Here is a 13,070-nt window from a genome sequence, read left to right on the forward strand (position 1 = left end):
GACTATTCACATGGCTGTAGAAAATGCATGCTTTAAGGGAGACCTGTCACCCCAGCTGCCGGGGTGAAGACCGCCCGACCCCCCGGTGGAGCCCCTTATACTTACCCCTTCCTCGAAGTCCATGTCCCGGAACCCGTCCTGTTGAGAAATCCCTGTCGGAATCCGTGCACGCACTCACCAGAGATGAGTCTGACGCCCATAGAGAATGACTGCTCCAGTCATTCTCTATGGGTGTCGGTCTCATCTGTGATGAGCGCGCACACGGCTTCTGACGGGGATTTCTCGGCAACGGGATGGGGTCTGGGATTGGGACTTCGAGGAAGGGGTAAGTATAAGGGCCTCCACCCGGGGGGGTCGGGCGGTGTTCACCCCGGCAGCTGGGGTGACAGGTTCCCTTTAATTCATTAGGTGGATGAAATACACCAATTGAAGTTAATGGAGAGAAATTAAAATACAGTACATATGTATCTAATCTGTATTGCATCAATATTTCCTAGAAGCGTTGAAGACTGTCGGTAGAAAAAGACCACCTGGTCCATCTAGTCTGCCCTTTTAGTATTTCTTTTCTTATTATCTTAGGATAGATCTACTACTCTTTCAGTAAAGTAATATTTTCCCATTTGCTTTTTATCTTTCCCCCAACTAACCTCTCACTGTGTCCTCTTGTTATTGAGTTCACTTTCTCATTAAAAACACTTTCCCCCTGAACCTTAATTAGTGCTTTAACATATATAATAGTTTCTATCATGTCCCTCCTTTCCCTTCTTTCCTTTAGACTATATAGATTCAGACCCATTCTATTTTATCAGTATCTTTTTGTAGGTGAGGTCTCCAGAACTGCATACAGTATTCCAGATGTGATGTCACTAGAGTTCTATACAGCGGGATCACAATCTCTCTCTTCCTACCCGTTATACCTCTAGCTATACAGCCCAGCATACCATCTAATTTCCCTACCACTTGGTTACCCTGCTTACTCATTTTAAGGCTGTCAGAAATCACTACCCCTAAATCCTTCTCTTCTGAAGTCTTTTCCAACACAGAACTGCCGATATGATACTCAGATAGAGGATTCCTGCACCCAAAGTGCATTATTTTACATTCGGAAAAATTGAACTGCAGTTTCCATTGTTTGGACCACATATCTATTAAAGAAAAATAATTTTTTATCACATTTTTCATCTATGTTCTCATTTATTTTGTCAAGCTTTCAAAGTATAATTTGATTTGCTGTTTATAAAGACACCCATCAGTATTTACTGTACAGAAATATGGAGTGAATACTGACAAATACACATCTGTATTACAGACATATTTACATTTGCTCGTGTAAAGACAGGTCTAATGCTTTCTATGTCAGTAAATAATTTTTTCTGTACATTGTAACAGGTAGAAGCTGTGGCATAGTTGCATGGTGAGCTTTTGTGTCATTGACGGATATTTACTTGCTTACCTAGGAGAGTAGAGCTGCTCACTGTAATCCGATAAAATTGAGTATCTGCAGAGCTTTGTAAAATGCAAAATCTTCCCATGGGTATTTTACATCATTTAAAATTCTGCTGACTCTATTTTTTTAGTCGAGTGTATCACATAGCTTAGATACTTAATCATAAACAAATGAGGTAATCCTATGCTTTTAATAAAATGTGTAAGCAGCATGTTTATCAACATAAATTTCTTTTCCTGGTATCCGGCCAGCTTTATCTGTGTTAGGAAATCCATATTGCTTTCTTTATGTGTGGTTCACATCTCTACCTATCCAGTGAATTCTAACTAGTAAAGACTCATTGAGCCGTTCTATTTTTGTTGGTTTCTCCTCTTACCTTACTGATCTGGTCCAGTCACCCGTTTCCGCTGACAGTGCTTTCTATTTAGTGACACAGGAAAAAGTCTGATTGTTCAGACGAGACCTTGAATATAATTAAGTACACTTAGTGTGATGCTGTTTACTGGCATTAACCATTAACAAGAAGGCGTAGTATTAAATGGATGGGCTTACCATGCATTATTTTTAGTGGTTGTAATGAAAGGTTTATTACAGTATGTGGTGTACCTGGGGTGCATTGTGTGAGTGTGCAGTCATTAGTCACAGATGGAAAATAAGACAAGTACCAGTCCTACTACGAAGGACTAATCTGCTATAAGAACGCCCTATAAAGACAGAGATAGCGTTATCTTTCTAGTACTTTTTTGTAGGTGAAGGGTGAATTGTAAGTTTGATTGATGTTTCATATCTAGCGTTAAGTTCTTAAGCGGGCATATTGTATGACAGAGGGCCTCAGGTGCGACTGATATGGGATCTTTTTCTATCCAGTAAATTTAAGCAGAATTAGTGTGTGTGTGTGTATATGTGTGTATGTATATATATATTTTCTGACATTGCACATTAATTGCAATCACTTACATCAGTTATTTTTTAACAAGGGGCATATAGTCATAATGACAGTCCAGCTGAAAACTTTTTCTCACTCCTTGTAGAGGGACAGGGAGAGTCACAAGCTTCTCTGCTCCCTTCCCCTAATAAGATGCCACTTCTAATCCCTGCTGCTCCCCATCGTGCCAAGCCTATTCACACTGGGGTTTGTGTGTGGGCTGAAGATCACTTTCTCTATGTAACTTCACTGAATGTCTCATCAAATTAAATTTTGAAAGTTATTTCTAGTCCACTCAGAGAGCACCGAGTGAATTGGCAATGCAGTTTGAGTGCAGCAGAGACCAAAGCCAATGTTAATGGCAGATTTTGCGGGTAGGGGGATTGGGAAATTGTATATTGACATTTTTAATCATATATGTTTTCAAGGGAGAGGTTTCTGATGGCCTTTTCCCTTAGCGTCCTATTACATGAAGTGATTACCCGCTCAATCGGAAATAAAGACAACATTTAGCCGAGGAACCAATCATCAGCTGTTCAATGGCCGTGCATCGATACATTTGTAATAGTGATGCACGGCTGCTGCGAGCATAAAGAAAATAGTCATATATAGAGATGAGCAAACTGGGTTCGGGTTCGAGTCCATCAGAACCCGAACGTTCGGCATTTGATTAGCTGGGGCTGCTGAACTTGGATAAAGCCCTAAGGTTGTCTGGAAAACATGGATACAGCCAATGACTATATCCATGTTTTCCACATAGCCTTAGGGCTTTACCCAACTTCAGCAGCCACCGCTAATCAAATGCCGAACGTTCGGGTTCTGATCGACTCGAGCATGCTCAAGGTTCGCTCATCTCTAGTCATATACTTACCTGCCTACGTTCCCTGGTGTCCTTCTACCTTGTGTCTGTAATTCCCTGCTCACCGAGCCCTTCTCTACTTATATTCCAAATACATATAGTCACTATAAAGTCTTACAATGTCAGAAAATTACAGCAAAGCATGTAAACTCAGAGAAAATGATTTAGTGGTAGTAGAAAGTTTGTCTAGTCCTCTTATTCTACTTGAATCTCTGAAAGGCAATAAATGATAAAGTGTTAACAATGTACATTACAGCTGGATTATATCCTCATGCCATTTTCTTTATTTCTCCCATCTTGTATAGCTTGAAGTGGGAAGAGATGTAGCGCACCTGTTTAGAGACCTGTTATACAGACATTTTAAAATGTATAGTTTTCACAGTGTGCACTATGCACATAAACCAGGACTATGCTGTTTTATTTGCTTTTGTCTATTCATGAAGCTGTGAAGTTGACAGCTCCCATTGAGTTTGTACAATGCTGCATCTTTTTTTGTGTTGCAGAGTCCTGCTCTCTTGATGGTGGCCTTATACTGAAGGATGGAGAGGAATGGAAGTTAGGACAGTGTTCAAGATGTACCTGCCAGAACGGGGTGATGAAGTGCCTAACTGTTGATTGTCTTCCCATGTTATGTGACAAGGTAATATGTCTGGGAACAGCTAGGAGGAAAAGGGGAGCAACCATTGGCTGTTCACTTCTCCTTCTTATGCTTCATACTCTCTTGTCCACAATGATACACAGATACAAGGCATAGTGTATGGCTTGACATGTAGTCCATGTAACATCCCACTGTATGCTGGGATTGGCAATGAAGACCTGTTATCAGATCACTGCTCAGTTTTTTTGCCACTTCATGTAGAGCATGGGTCTCAAACTCAATTTACCCGGGGGCCGCTGAAAGTAGAGTCTGGGTGAGGCTGGGCCGCATCAGGTTTTCCACAAGAAGAAGGGGACTGGGGGGTGACACAGGGGACTGGGGGGTGACACAGGGGACTGGGGGGAGGAGAGGGTGACACAGGGGACTGGGGGAGCAGGGGGTGACACAGGGGACTGGGGTGACAGATGGGACTGGGGGTCTCTGAGAGGGGACACGGGACTGGGGGAGCAGGGGGTGACAGCGGAGCTGGGGGGTGACACAGGGGACTGGGGGGAGCTGGGGGGTGACACAGGGGACTGGGGGGAGCTGGGGGGTGACGCAGGGGACTGGGGGGAGCAGGGGGGTGACACAGGGGACTGGGGGGAGCAGGGGGGTGACACAGGGGACTGGGGGAGCAGGGGGTGACAGAGGGGAGCTGGGGGGTGACACAGGGGACTGGGGAGCAGGGGGTGACAGAGGGGAACTGGGGGTGACACAGGGGACTGGGGGGAGCAGGGGGGTGACACAGGGGACTGGGGGTCTCTGAGAGGGGACTGGGGGGAGCAGGGGGTGACACAGGGGACTGGGAGTCACTGAGAGGGGACTGGGGGGAGCTGGGCACACACCCCTCCTCCTCCTCTCACCCCCGGCACCGGCGCTCTCCTCTCAGCCGCACATGCAGCTCCTCGATCTCTGGAGGAGGAGGCCGCGGGGACTGCAGGGTGAGGTGATCGCATCACTGCAAGTCCTGGGGCTGTAAAGCAGGATCAGGGGTCTGCACTGCATCCCCCGATCCTGCTGAACAACCCCAGGGCTTGCAGCGATGCGATCACCTTGCAGTCCCCACGGCCTCCTCCTCCAGAGACCGGGGAGCTGCATGCGGAGGCTCTGCTAGGCGGCTGTAGGCCCCTGCACTGCTCACCTGCCCCGCACCACCGCCGCACACCTCCCCTCGAACCGCCGCGTCATCAGCTGCTCAGCCGCGATTGGCTGAGCATAAAGTTAAGCTCAGCCAATCGCGGCTGGGCAGCTGATGACGCGGCAGAGGGGGGCCGGCATCAGGGACGGCTGCAGCAGTTCGGCCGGCCTCTCGAAGACGAGCACAGTGTCAGGGCCGCACTTACAGGAAAGCTACCATTGAGGTGGGGGCCGCAAACTAGTGTCCCGAGGGCCGCAGTTGGCCCGCGGGCCGCGAGTTTGAGACCCCTGATTTAGAGGAAGGAATCGCAAGGGACATATTCAATTTATTTTATTTATAAAGTCTTTATTAGTTTTACAGTTATAAAAATATTAACAATATCCAATAAAAATAAAACCATAAGTGTTGAACTTACTCAAACAAGCGAGTCTAATACCAATTTAATAACCAAGAATAAGCACCGTTATTACATAACCGATGTTCTATAGGGGTTAGCCTGAGAATGCCATGTGGTCAAACTATTATACGTAAAGTACACCACATCTTGACTCCTAATTGTTCCAAACCTACCGCCCACCATCATAATGCTGTTACACCATAGCCCACCACTCTATAGACATGGATACCAACCCTATCCACCCCTTACCACCATTTCATATCATCATCATAAACAAACCCACAATTAGCCAAAATATTTATCAACTCTATTACATTGTATTTTCCACCAAGCCTGATACTTTTGAGCTTTTAACTTCAGACTGCTTTATCCTGCCTGTGACCCTGGTATACCCCAACCAGGAACACAACATAAATTGTTGATATGACACTGACCTCTCATACTGGAAGCGGTTCCCCATCTTCATGAAGGGACCCACTTACCTATGTTTTTCTTTCCCATGCCACCATGTCCTTGAACTGGACCCAGCAGTCCCCAGAGTTTCACTCACACACACCTGGCTGGAGTTAACTTGTGGGTTCCTTTTTTCTAACCTCCTTTAAACCATTAATGGGAAGTCATATAAAGAAAAAAAAGCAAGGCTGGCAGGGAGCAACGGGATCATAATAATGTATGCTTACCAGACTTTGTGCCGCACTCAGGTTTCGCTGGCGGCCACTGGCTATTATTTTTGGCTTGAATCCAGACATGTCACGTACCCAGCTCTTCCAGCTGCAACGTCACAGCCCAGCTGAGTAATCTCCTGCCACAGAAAAAAAAGGAGAAACCTTCACCTTCTGTTTTCTGAGTGGGCAGTTGCTGAGTCAGCTACGTGACATTGCAGCTGGAAGAATTTCAGGACAGCGGCGGCTGTCAGCAGGACACGGGAGTGGCACTACAAGGCACTAGGCAAAGTAAGTTTACTTTGTTTATTATGTTCCCGCAACCCCCTGCCTTTCATTTTTTATTTTATGGGACACCTTCTTTAGGGTGCAAACGAATTCGCAGTGGATACTTGCCCATTAACTTCAATGGTATGACATACTTGCAGCGGGTATGTGAAAGTCAGCGACCTTAGCCCCTGCGGCCCAGGTACATACTTTACCAGCTCCAACTTGCTTCAGGGGCTTCCGGCATCTCCCGGCACTCAGTCAATCAGTGCGCTGCGGCGGGGTGTGCACTTATTGGCTAAATTCCAGGAGATGCCAATAGCCCCCGAAGCAAGTTGGAGCCGGTAAAGTATGTACCTGGGCCGCAGGGGTTAAAGGTGCTGACTTTCCCACTGCGAGTAGGTCTTCCCATTGAAGTGAATGGGCAAGTATCCGCAGCAGATACCAAATCTTGACTTCTACAGGACCACTTTATCATCATCCTTGTATCCTGATCCTGCCAGCCCTCCAACTTATGCCCCACCTAAACATATTGAATTTAGAGGTCGATTATTTTTTTCAATAGGTACCTAAGATCCTGCTGGGATGAAAACAGCCCTGCCCTCAAACACATTATAATTACAGAATATGAATGAGATGATAATATCTATGGATAATTGCATTATGTATTCCTGTTTAGTGGGGTAGATTGAGACCTGAATCTTGTGTGTCCTCAGTACAGTGGATGACAAGAGGTGTCTGGAATTTGCCATGCCTCACATTATGTGTATAGTAATGGAAATATGTCACTCCAGACCTGTCCGCACAGGCCTCATAGTCAGTCGCTGATTGAAAGGAGTTTTTTTTAACTGCAGTTCTCCCTTTATGTAATTGACAGGTAAATATACAACGTAATTATATTTTTTAGGATGAAACATTGGCTGTGGTTCCTGGAAAGTGTTGTCCTGAGTGCCTTCCAAAGTCATGTGCTGTATCTGGAAAGACATATGAGGTAATGATTTCACCAGGGAACTTTTCAGTTCATTATCTCTGAAGTGCTCCCTGACTGATAGCGCCTTCCAATCTTTTCCAAAGTAATATATTTTTACTTGAATTATCCATTGGTGTAATATAGAAAAATGTAATTGTTGGCTGATACAATCCCAGTCTAAGCAACATGGAACTGCTAAATTATCTTGAATATTGGCAATCCAGACACAGAAATACCATACTAAGACTGAATGAATGAATGAATGAATGAATGAATGAAAAAAGTAGCTCAATTTATATTATTTTATGGGTTTATTTGGGGTGGTTGTGCTGGGCATCAATGGACATTTGTTTCTCTATTTATATGATCTAATCCAGCTTCTCTAAAGATCCTTTACCATTGGTTAAAGGAATTGAATGTATTGAATCCATTCATAGAAATTAGATAGCCACTGTTATTCAACCTGATACTGCTGCAAACATTTTGGTAACCAATGGAGATGATCGAGCACCAAAATGCTCGAATGGAGTATTTTCAAATGACTCAAGTAATGAGCCCCATTGAAAACAATGAGAGACTCAAGTATTAAACCAGGGTAGGGTACCTGGTTAATCTTAAGGTGACAGTGTAAGACTGTGTTTTTTTGGTGGTGGTCGGGGGATTGGGGAAAGTATGCTTACCAAAATACTCAAGTTTTCCAATGCTTGAGTGCTTGACTCAAGTAGTAAGTTCCATTGAAATCAATAGAAGACTTAAGTATTTAACCAGGTAACCCCGCTCGGCAAGGCAGAAGGTACCTGGTTAATCTGAATTGACATTTTGACCCCTGGGGGGTCAAGCTAAGCCAGACTGCACTCTTTTGGTGGCAGTGGGGAAAGTATAGTTACCGCTTCAGTCTTTCAGCAAATTAGCGGCTGAGGCAGGACACCACTGCAGTCACTCATTGGCTGAGTGGCAATAGTGAAGACGGATTGAAAACTGGAGTAGTAGGTATACTTTCCCCACCCCCATGTGGTTTAGAGTGTGACGATTGGCCCTTCTAGATCTCTGCTAATCTGGAAGGCTGGGTCTCCATGGATATGGAAATGCAGGCAGACAATAATGCAATATCATCTGATTGTGTTTCCACATCGATCGAGACCCAACCTTCCGGATTAACAGCATCTCACCGCAGATTCGGGAGGGACAATCATCACAGGTACACTTTAAAGCCCCTATTCCACCAACAGATCTGACGACAGATTATCTGCCAAAGATTTGAAGCCAAACCCAGGAGTGGATTTGAAAAGAGGAGAAATCCAGTCTTTCCTTTATGACCTGATCTCTGTTTATAGTCTGTTCCTGGGTTTGGCTTCAAATCTTTGGCAGATAATCTGTCGTCAGATCTGTTAGTGGAATAGGGCCTTTAGGCTATGTTCACACTACGTATATTTGAGGCTGTATGTTTGAGGCTGTATAGCAACCGAAACAAGGAGTGGATTGAAAACACAGAAAGGCTATGTTCACATAATGTTGTAATTGAGTGGATGGCCGTCATATGTGCTGTTATTTTAAAACAACGGCTGTTGTATTGAAATAATGCAAGTTATTTACCGTTATATGGCGGCCATCCACTCAATTTCAACATTGTGTGAACAGAGCCTTTCTGTGTTTTCAATCCACTCCTGGTTTTGGTTGCTATGAGGACCTGACATGAGGACCAAATACTGCCTCAAATATACATAGTGTGAACCCAGCATAAGGCTGTGGAAATACATTATGTTCAGCAGCCTTTTAACAAGCTTTTTGTTAATGAGGACCCAAGCAGCACGGAATGCTCACTTGAGCAAATACTATTCTCACTATAGAGATGCTCAATCATCTCTAGTAACCATCATCAGATATCAATGTTGGATTATTATCCAAGTTTTTCTTTCCTGCTGAATCATTAATATTTGACATTGGATTTTGACCGAATGCGGCTGCATTATAAGAATCAGATTGTGTTGTTAACTGGCTTCCTTCCTTCCGGTCTGTCCTTCCTTGCTTGCTTACTTTCTTCTTTTTTCTTCCTTTTATTTTTTTTTCCTCTCTTTTGCTCTCTCGTTTTTTCTTCTTTCTCTCTGTCTCTTTCTCAAATATTAAACAGCTTTCTATAAAACTTCTAAGTCCTTGTACTCAAAGTACGACATTTGAGAACATTTGCAGCCCTAATTGAAGTTTGGCAGCTCCTGTGTTTGTGTGTGTATGTGTATGATTTATAGATCAATCAATTAAAGGCATAAACTGGGACAAAGCCGTCCTCTTCTGTCATCCTCAATTTACTAGAACAATGACCTGAAATATTACTTTTTTGAGGTCAGTCTAGTGGGATAGCCGCTTGAAAAGCTGTGCTATCCCTGGCAAGCTGCAGTGCCAGAGATAGGAATGCTGTGGGGGTGTGTGGTATCCTTAGTGCCCTTACATCTTCAAAGGCATGGGTCTAGTTTGTAGATAAAGGTCGTATTTCCTGCTGTGTCCTCCCTATGGAAAATATTTCATATATTTGTGTTCTGCACTGTCCAGCTAGCGTTATAATGTTGCTGGAGCACTGAAGAATAAATAGAATCAGGTCAGTTCATATATTGACCTATATAAGTAACAATTCTTTCCTGTTGGGTTTTTTAAATGCTTCGGGGATGTCATTAGCTGTGCTGTATACTGATAAGGAATATTGCATGGGGAAGTTCTGTATACTAGTTATATAGGGTGGGCACAACCTGATGAAGTAACTGGTTATTGGCACTGGTTATTATAAGTGCACACATATTGCTTATCTTATAGTATTTGCTGCCATAGTAGGTTTGTGTTTTCCATAAACAGGAATAAAAATTCTGCTGTTTCTTTCTGCAGGTTCTTAAAGGGGTAGTGCAGCAAAAAAAAGAAAAAAATCTTTCAAACCAACTGGTGCCAAATAGTGTTAAGATTTTAATAAAAGCAAATTACAAATCTCTAAGTCCTCCAGTACTTATCAGCTGCTGTATGTCCCCTGTATCTCCTGCAGGAAGTGGTGTACTCTGTCCATTCCGACACAGTGCGCTTTGCTGCCACCTCTGTCCGTGACAGGAACTGTCTAGAGCAGGAGAGGTTTTCTATGGGGATATGCTACTGTTCTAGAGAGTTCCTGACATAGACAGAAGTGGCAGCAGAGAGTACTGTGTCAGACTGGAAAGAATACATTACTTCAGCTGCAGGACATACAGCAGCTGATAAGTCTGGGGAGATTTTAATAGAATTAAATCTCTGGCAGATTTAAATCTCTGGCAGAAATCTCAAGTTGATTTTAAAGATTTTTGCTGAAGTATCCCTTTTAAAAGCAGTTTCTAATCTTCCCTTTTTTTTGTTCTACATTTTTTGTGGCACTAATCACCTGCTCTTTTTACTAGTCATTCTGTGCTGTTTTGTATTTCTTGGTTTTAGTTAAACAAAGTGGCCATAATTATATAGTGATGTATGCTTGTATGCTTTCTTTTTCAGCATGGCTCACAGTGGAAGAAAAATCCATGTACCACCTGTATTTGTGAAAGAGGTGAAGTAAAGTGCCATACAAAAACTTGTCCATCTCTCTCCTGTGACAAGGTAACAATACACTTTAGTAGCCTTAAAGGGGTATTCCACTCCAGACATAACTTTTCATATGTTGCTACCCATGGTGAAACAAACAATTCCTTCCATACTTAATATTATCTATTCAGTCTCCTTCCCCCAGTTCTAAGCTACCGTTTCTGCTGAAGACACTAAAAACTGTGTGTAAGCTTCTATTATAATACTGTACACCTCTAAATGATAGTCACACAGACACTATATAATACCACTTTAATGGGACAAATATTATCCCCATACAGTAGCACGATCCACTTCCCTGCCACCTGCTCTGACTGTGAAAATAGTCTCGTAGACATTCATTGACGGTGCAGTTTCGAAGATACAGCCAGGGAATGAATGTGCGGACTGCTGCGGTCTTTCTCTGACTGTATATCCTGATCAGAGTGGGTGTCAGCAGTGAGACCCGCTGTGATCAATAACTTTTGACATGTCAAATCTTATTTTTGATGACGGTACTCTTCTAATATTTAGGTGTGCCCGTGATGTTGAACTCCGCCTTAAAGGGATTATCGAGTGCTACAAAAACATGGCCATTTTTTTTCAGAGACAACACGACTCTTGTCTCCAGTTCAGGAGCGGTTTGCAATTAAGCTTCATTCACTTCAATGGAACTGAGCAGCAAAACCCCGCCCAAGCTGGAGACAAGAGTAGGGCTGTCTCTGGAAGAAAGTTGCCTTGTTTTTGTAGCTCTGGATAACCCCTTTAACCAAAATATTAGCTGCGCCATTCTCTTTGTCAACAGAATACATCCAACATTTAGCGCACCTGAATCTTGTCAATGGCAAGATGAAGGAGTCTGTGTCATAGACTGATAACATATGTAATAGAAGTATTTTGCTGATGTCATTCCACAAAAAACGGTTGCCTAATGTTTGAGGAGGTCATTTGCTGTGATGGGACTTGTGTATGTGTATATATATATATATATATATATATATCCATGAATGAAATTTGTAATTTGTAAAATACTTTAATTACAAACACTTGAATGATCTGTTCACTTTCTTTGTAGGGCCAGAACAAAATAAGGCGCTCAGGACAGTGCTGTGAACAGTGTGTGTCTCCTAAAGGTAGCTGTATGGTTGATGGATCTATGAAGTACCATGGAGAGCTCTGGAATGGAAGTCACTGTGAATTCTGTGTATGTGACAGAGGGAAAGTACAGTGTCATGCAGCACAATGTTCCCAAGTAGAGTGCTCATGGGTAAGACAGTGTCTACTCTCGATGACTTAACCCTTTAAGATGTAGATATTTTGTATAAAGTTCAGTGTGTAAGTTGCATTTACTTAAAAAATTACTTTTTGCGTGTCACACAAACAAAAAGTTTTTATCAGTACCTTAAAATAGAGCCAGTCTTCTGTAATATGGCGGATTGAGCAGATAACTTGTTTAATTGCATAGCCCCACCACACGTCTCCTGGCTATATCTAATGATTGGTGCAGGTCTGATGCCCCCCACAGGAATCTCCCTGCTTTGCAGGTGATTGGTTGCACCAGTGACTCTCTTCAGTGATTGGCTGATCAGGCACTTCCTGTGGGGATGACATGTCACCAGGACTGAAGGTAGGGGAGTATAGCACAATATGATTTTTTTTATAAATTGTTTATTTTCAAAGTTTTTCAAAACAGAATACATAAACAAACATACATTGGAGGCATGAAAGACTTCCGGTTACATAGACTTCAGGGCCAACACCATAAAACAAGTTACACATAATCACGCTCAGAAAACGTCACTTTCAGTTGGGGCTACGCGTATATCAGCGAAGATGCCCAGGGGCCTAACGGGCCATTATATAGGGACCGGAAGCACCAATCATAAAACATACAAAAAAAAAAAAAAAAAAAGGGGGTAACAAAGACAAGACAGAAACATGAGGGGTAGAACTAGTCAGGGTGTCAGGTGGTAGTGGGTGAATGGGAAAGTTCATAGTAAGTATCCTATGGGGCCCAGACCTTCAGGAACTTATCCACTCTATTTTCTTGGGACGCAGAGATATGTTCTAGTCTCCTAACATCTTGTATGCAAATTACTAGTTCAACAGCCGTTGGGATGAGACATTGCTTCCAGTACTTAGCTAGGAGGCATTTTGAGGCAGTTAGTATATATAAGAACAGTCTCGCTTGGTGCTTTCTCATGGTC

At 43.2% G+C, this 13,070-nt stretch overlaps 1 protein-coding gene across 2 annotated transcripts in view; it reads left to right on the plus strand.

Annotated features, from left to right (window-relative positions):
- Positions 1–13,070, plus strand: part of FRAS1 (Fraser extracellular matrix complex subunit 1) — a 352,271-nt gene that overhangs the window by 133,222 nt on the left and 205,979 nt on the right. For both annotated transcript variants that reach the window (XM_069978024.1, XM_069978025.1), the window contains exons 6-9: positions 3,735–3,871; positions 7,240–7,323; positions 10,798–10,899; positions 11,939–12,130. In XM_069978024.1, the coding sequence (XP_069834125.1) occupies positions 3,735–3,871; positions 7,240–7,323; positions 10,798–10,899; positions 11,939–12,130 (515 nt within the window). The remainder of the gene's footprint in view (positions 1–3,734; positions 3,872–7,239; positions 7,324–10,797; positions 10,900–11,938; positions 12,131–13,070) is intronic.

This window comes from Dendropsophus ebraccatus, chromosome 7 (assembly GCF_027789765.1).
Source record: "Dendropsophus ebraccatus isolate aDenEbr1 chromosome 7, aDenEbr1.pat, whole genome shotgun sequence".
Taxonomy (NCBI): Eukaryota; Metazoa; Chordata; class Amphibia; order Anura; family Hylidae; genus Dendropsophus; species Dendropsophus ebraccatus.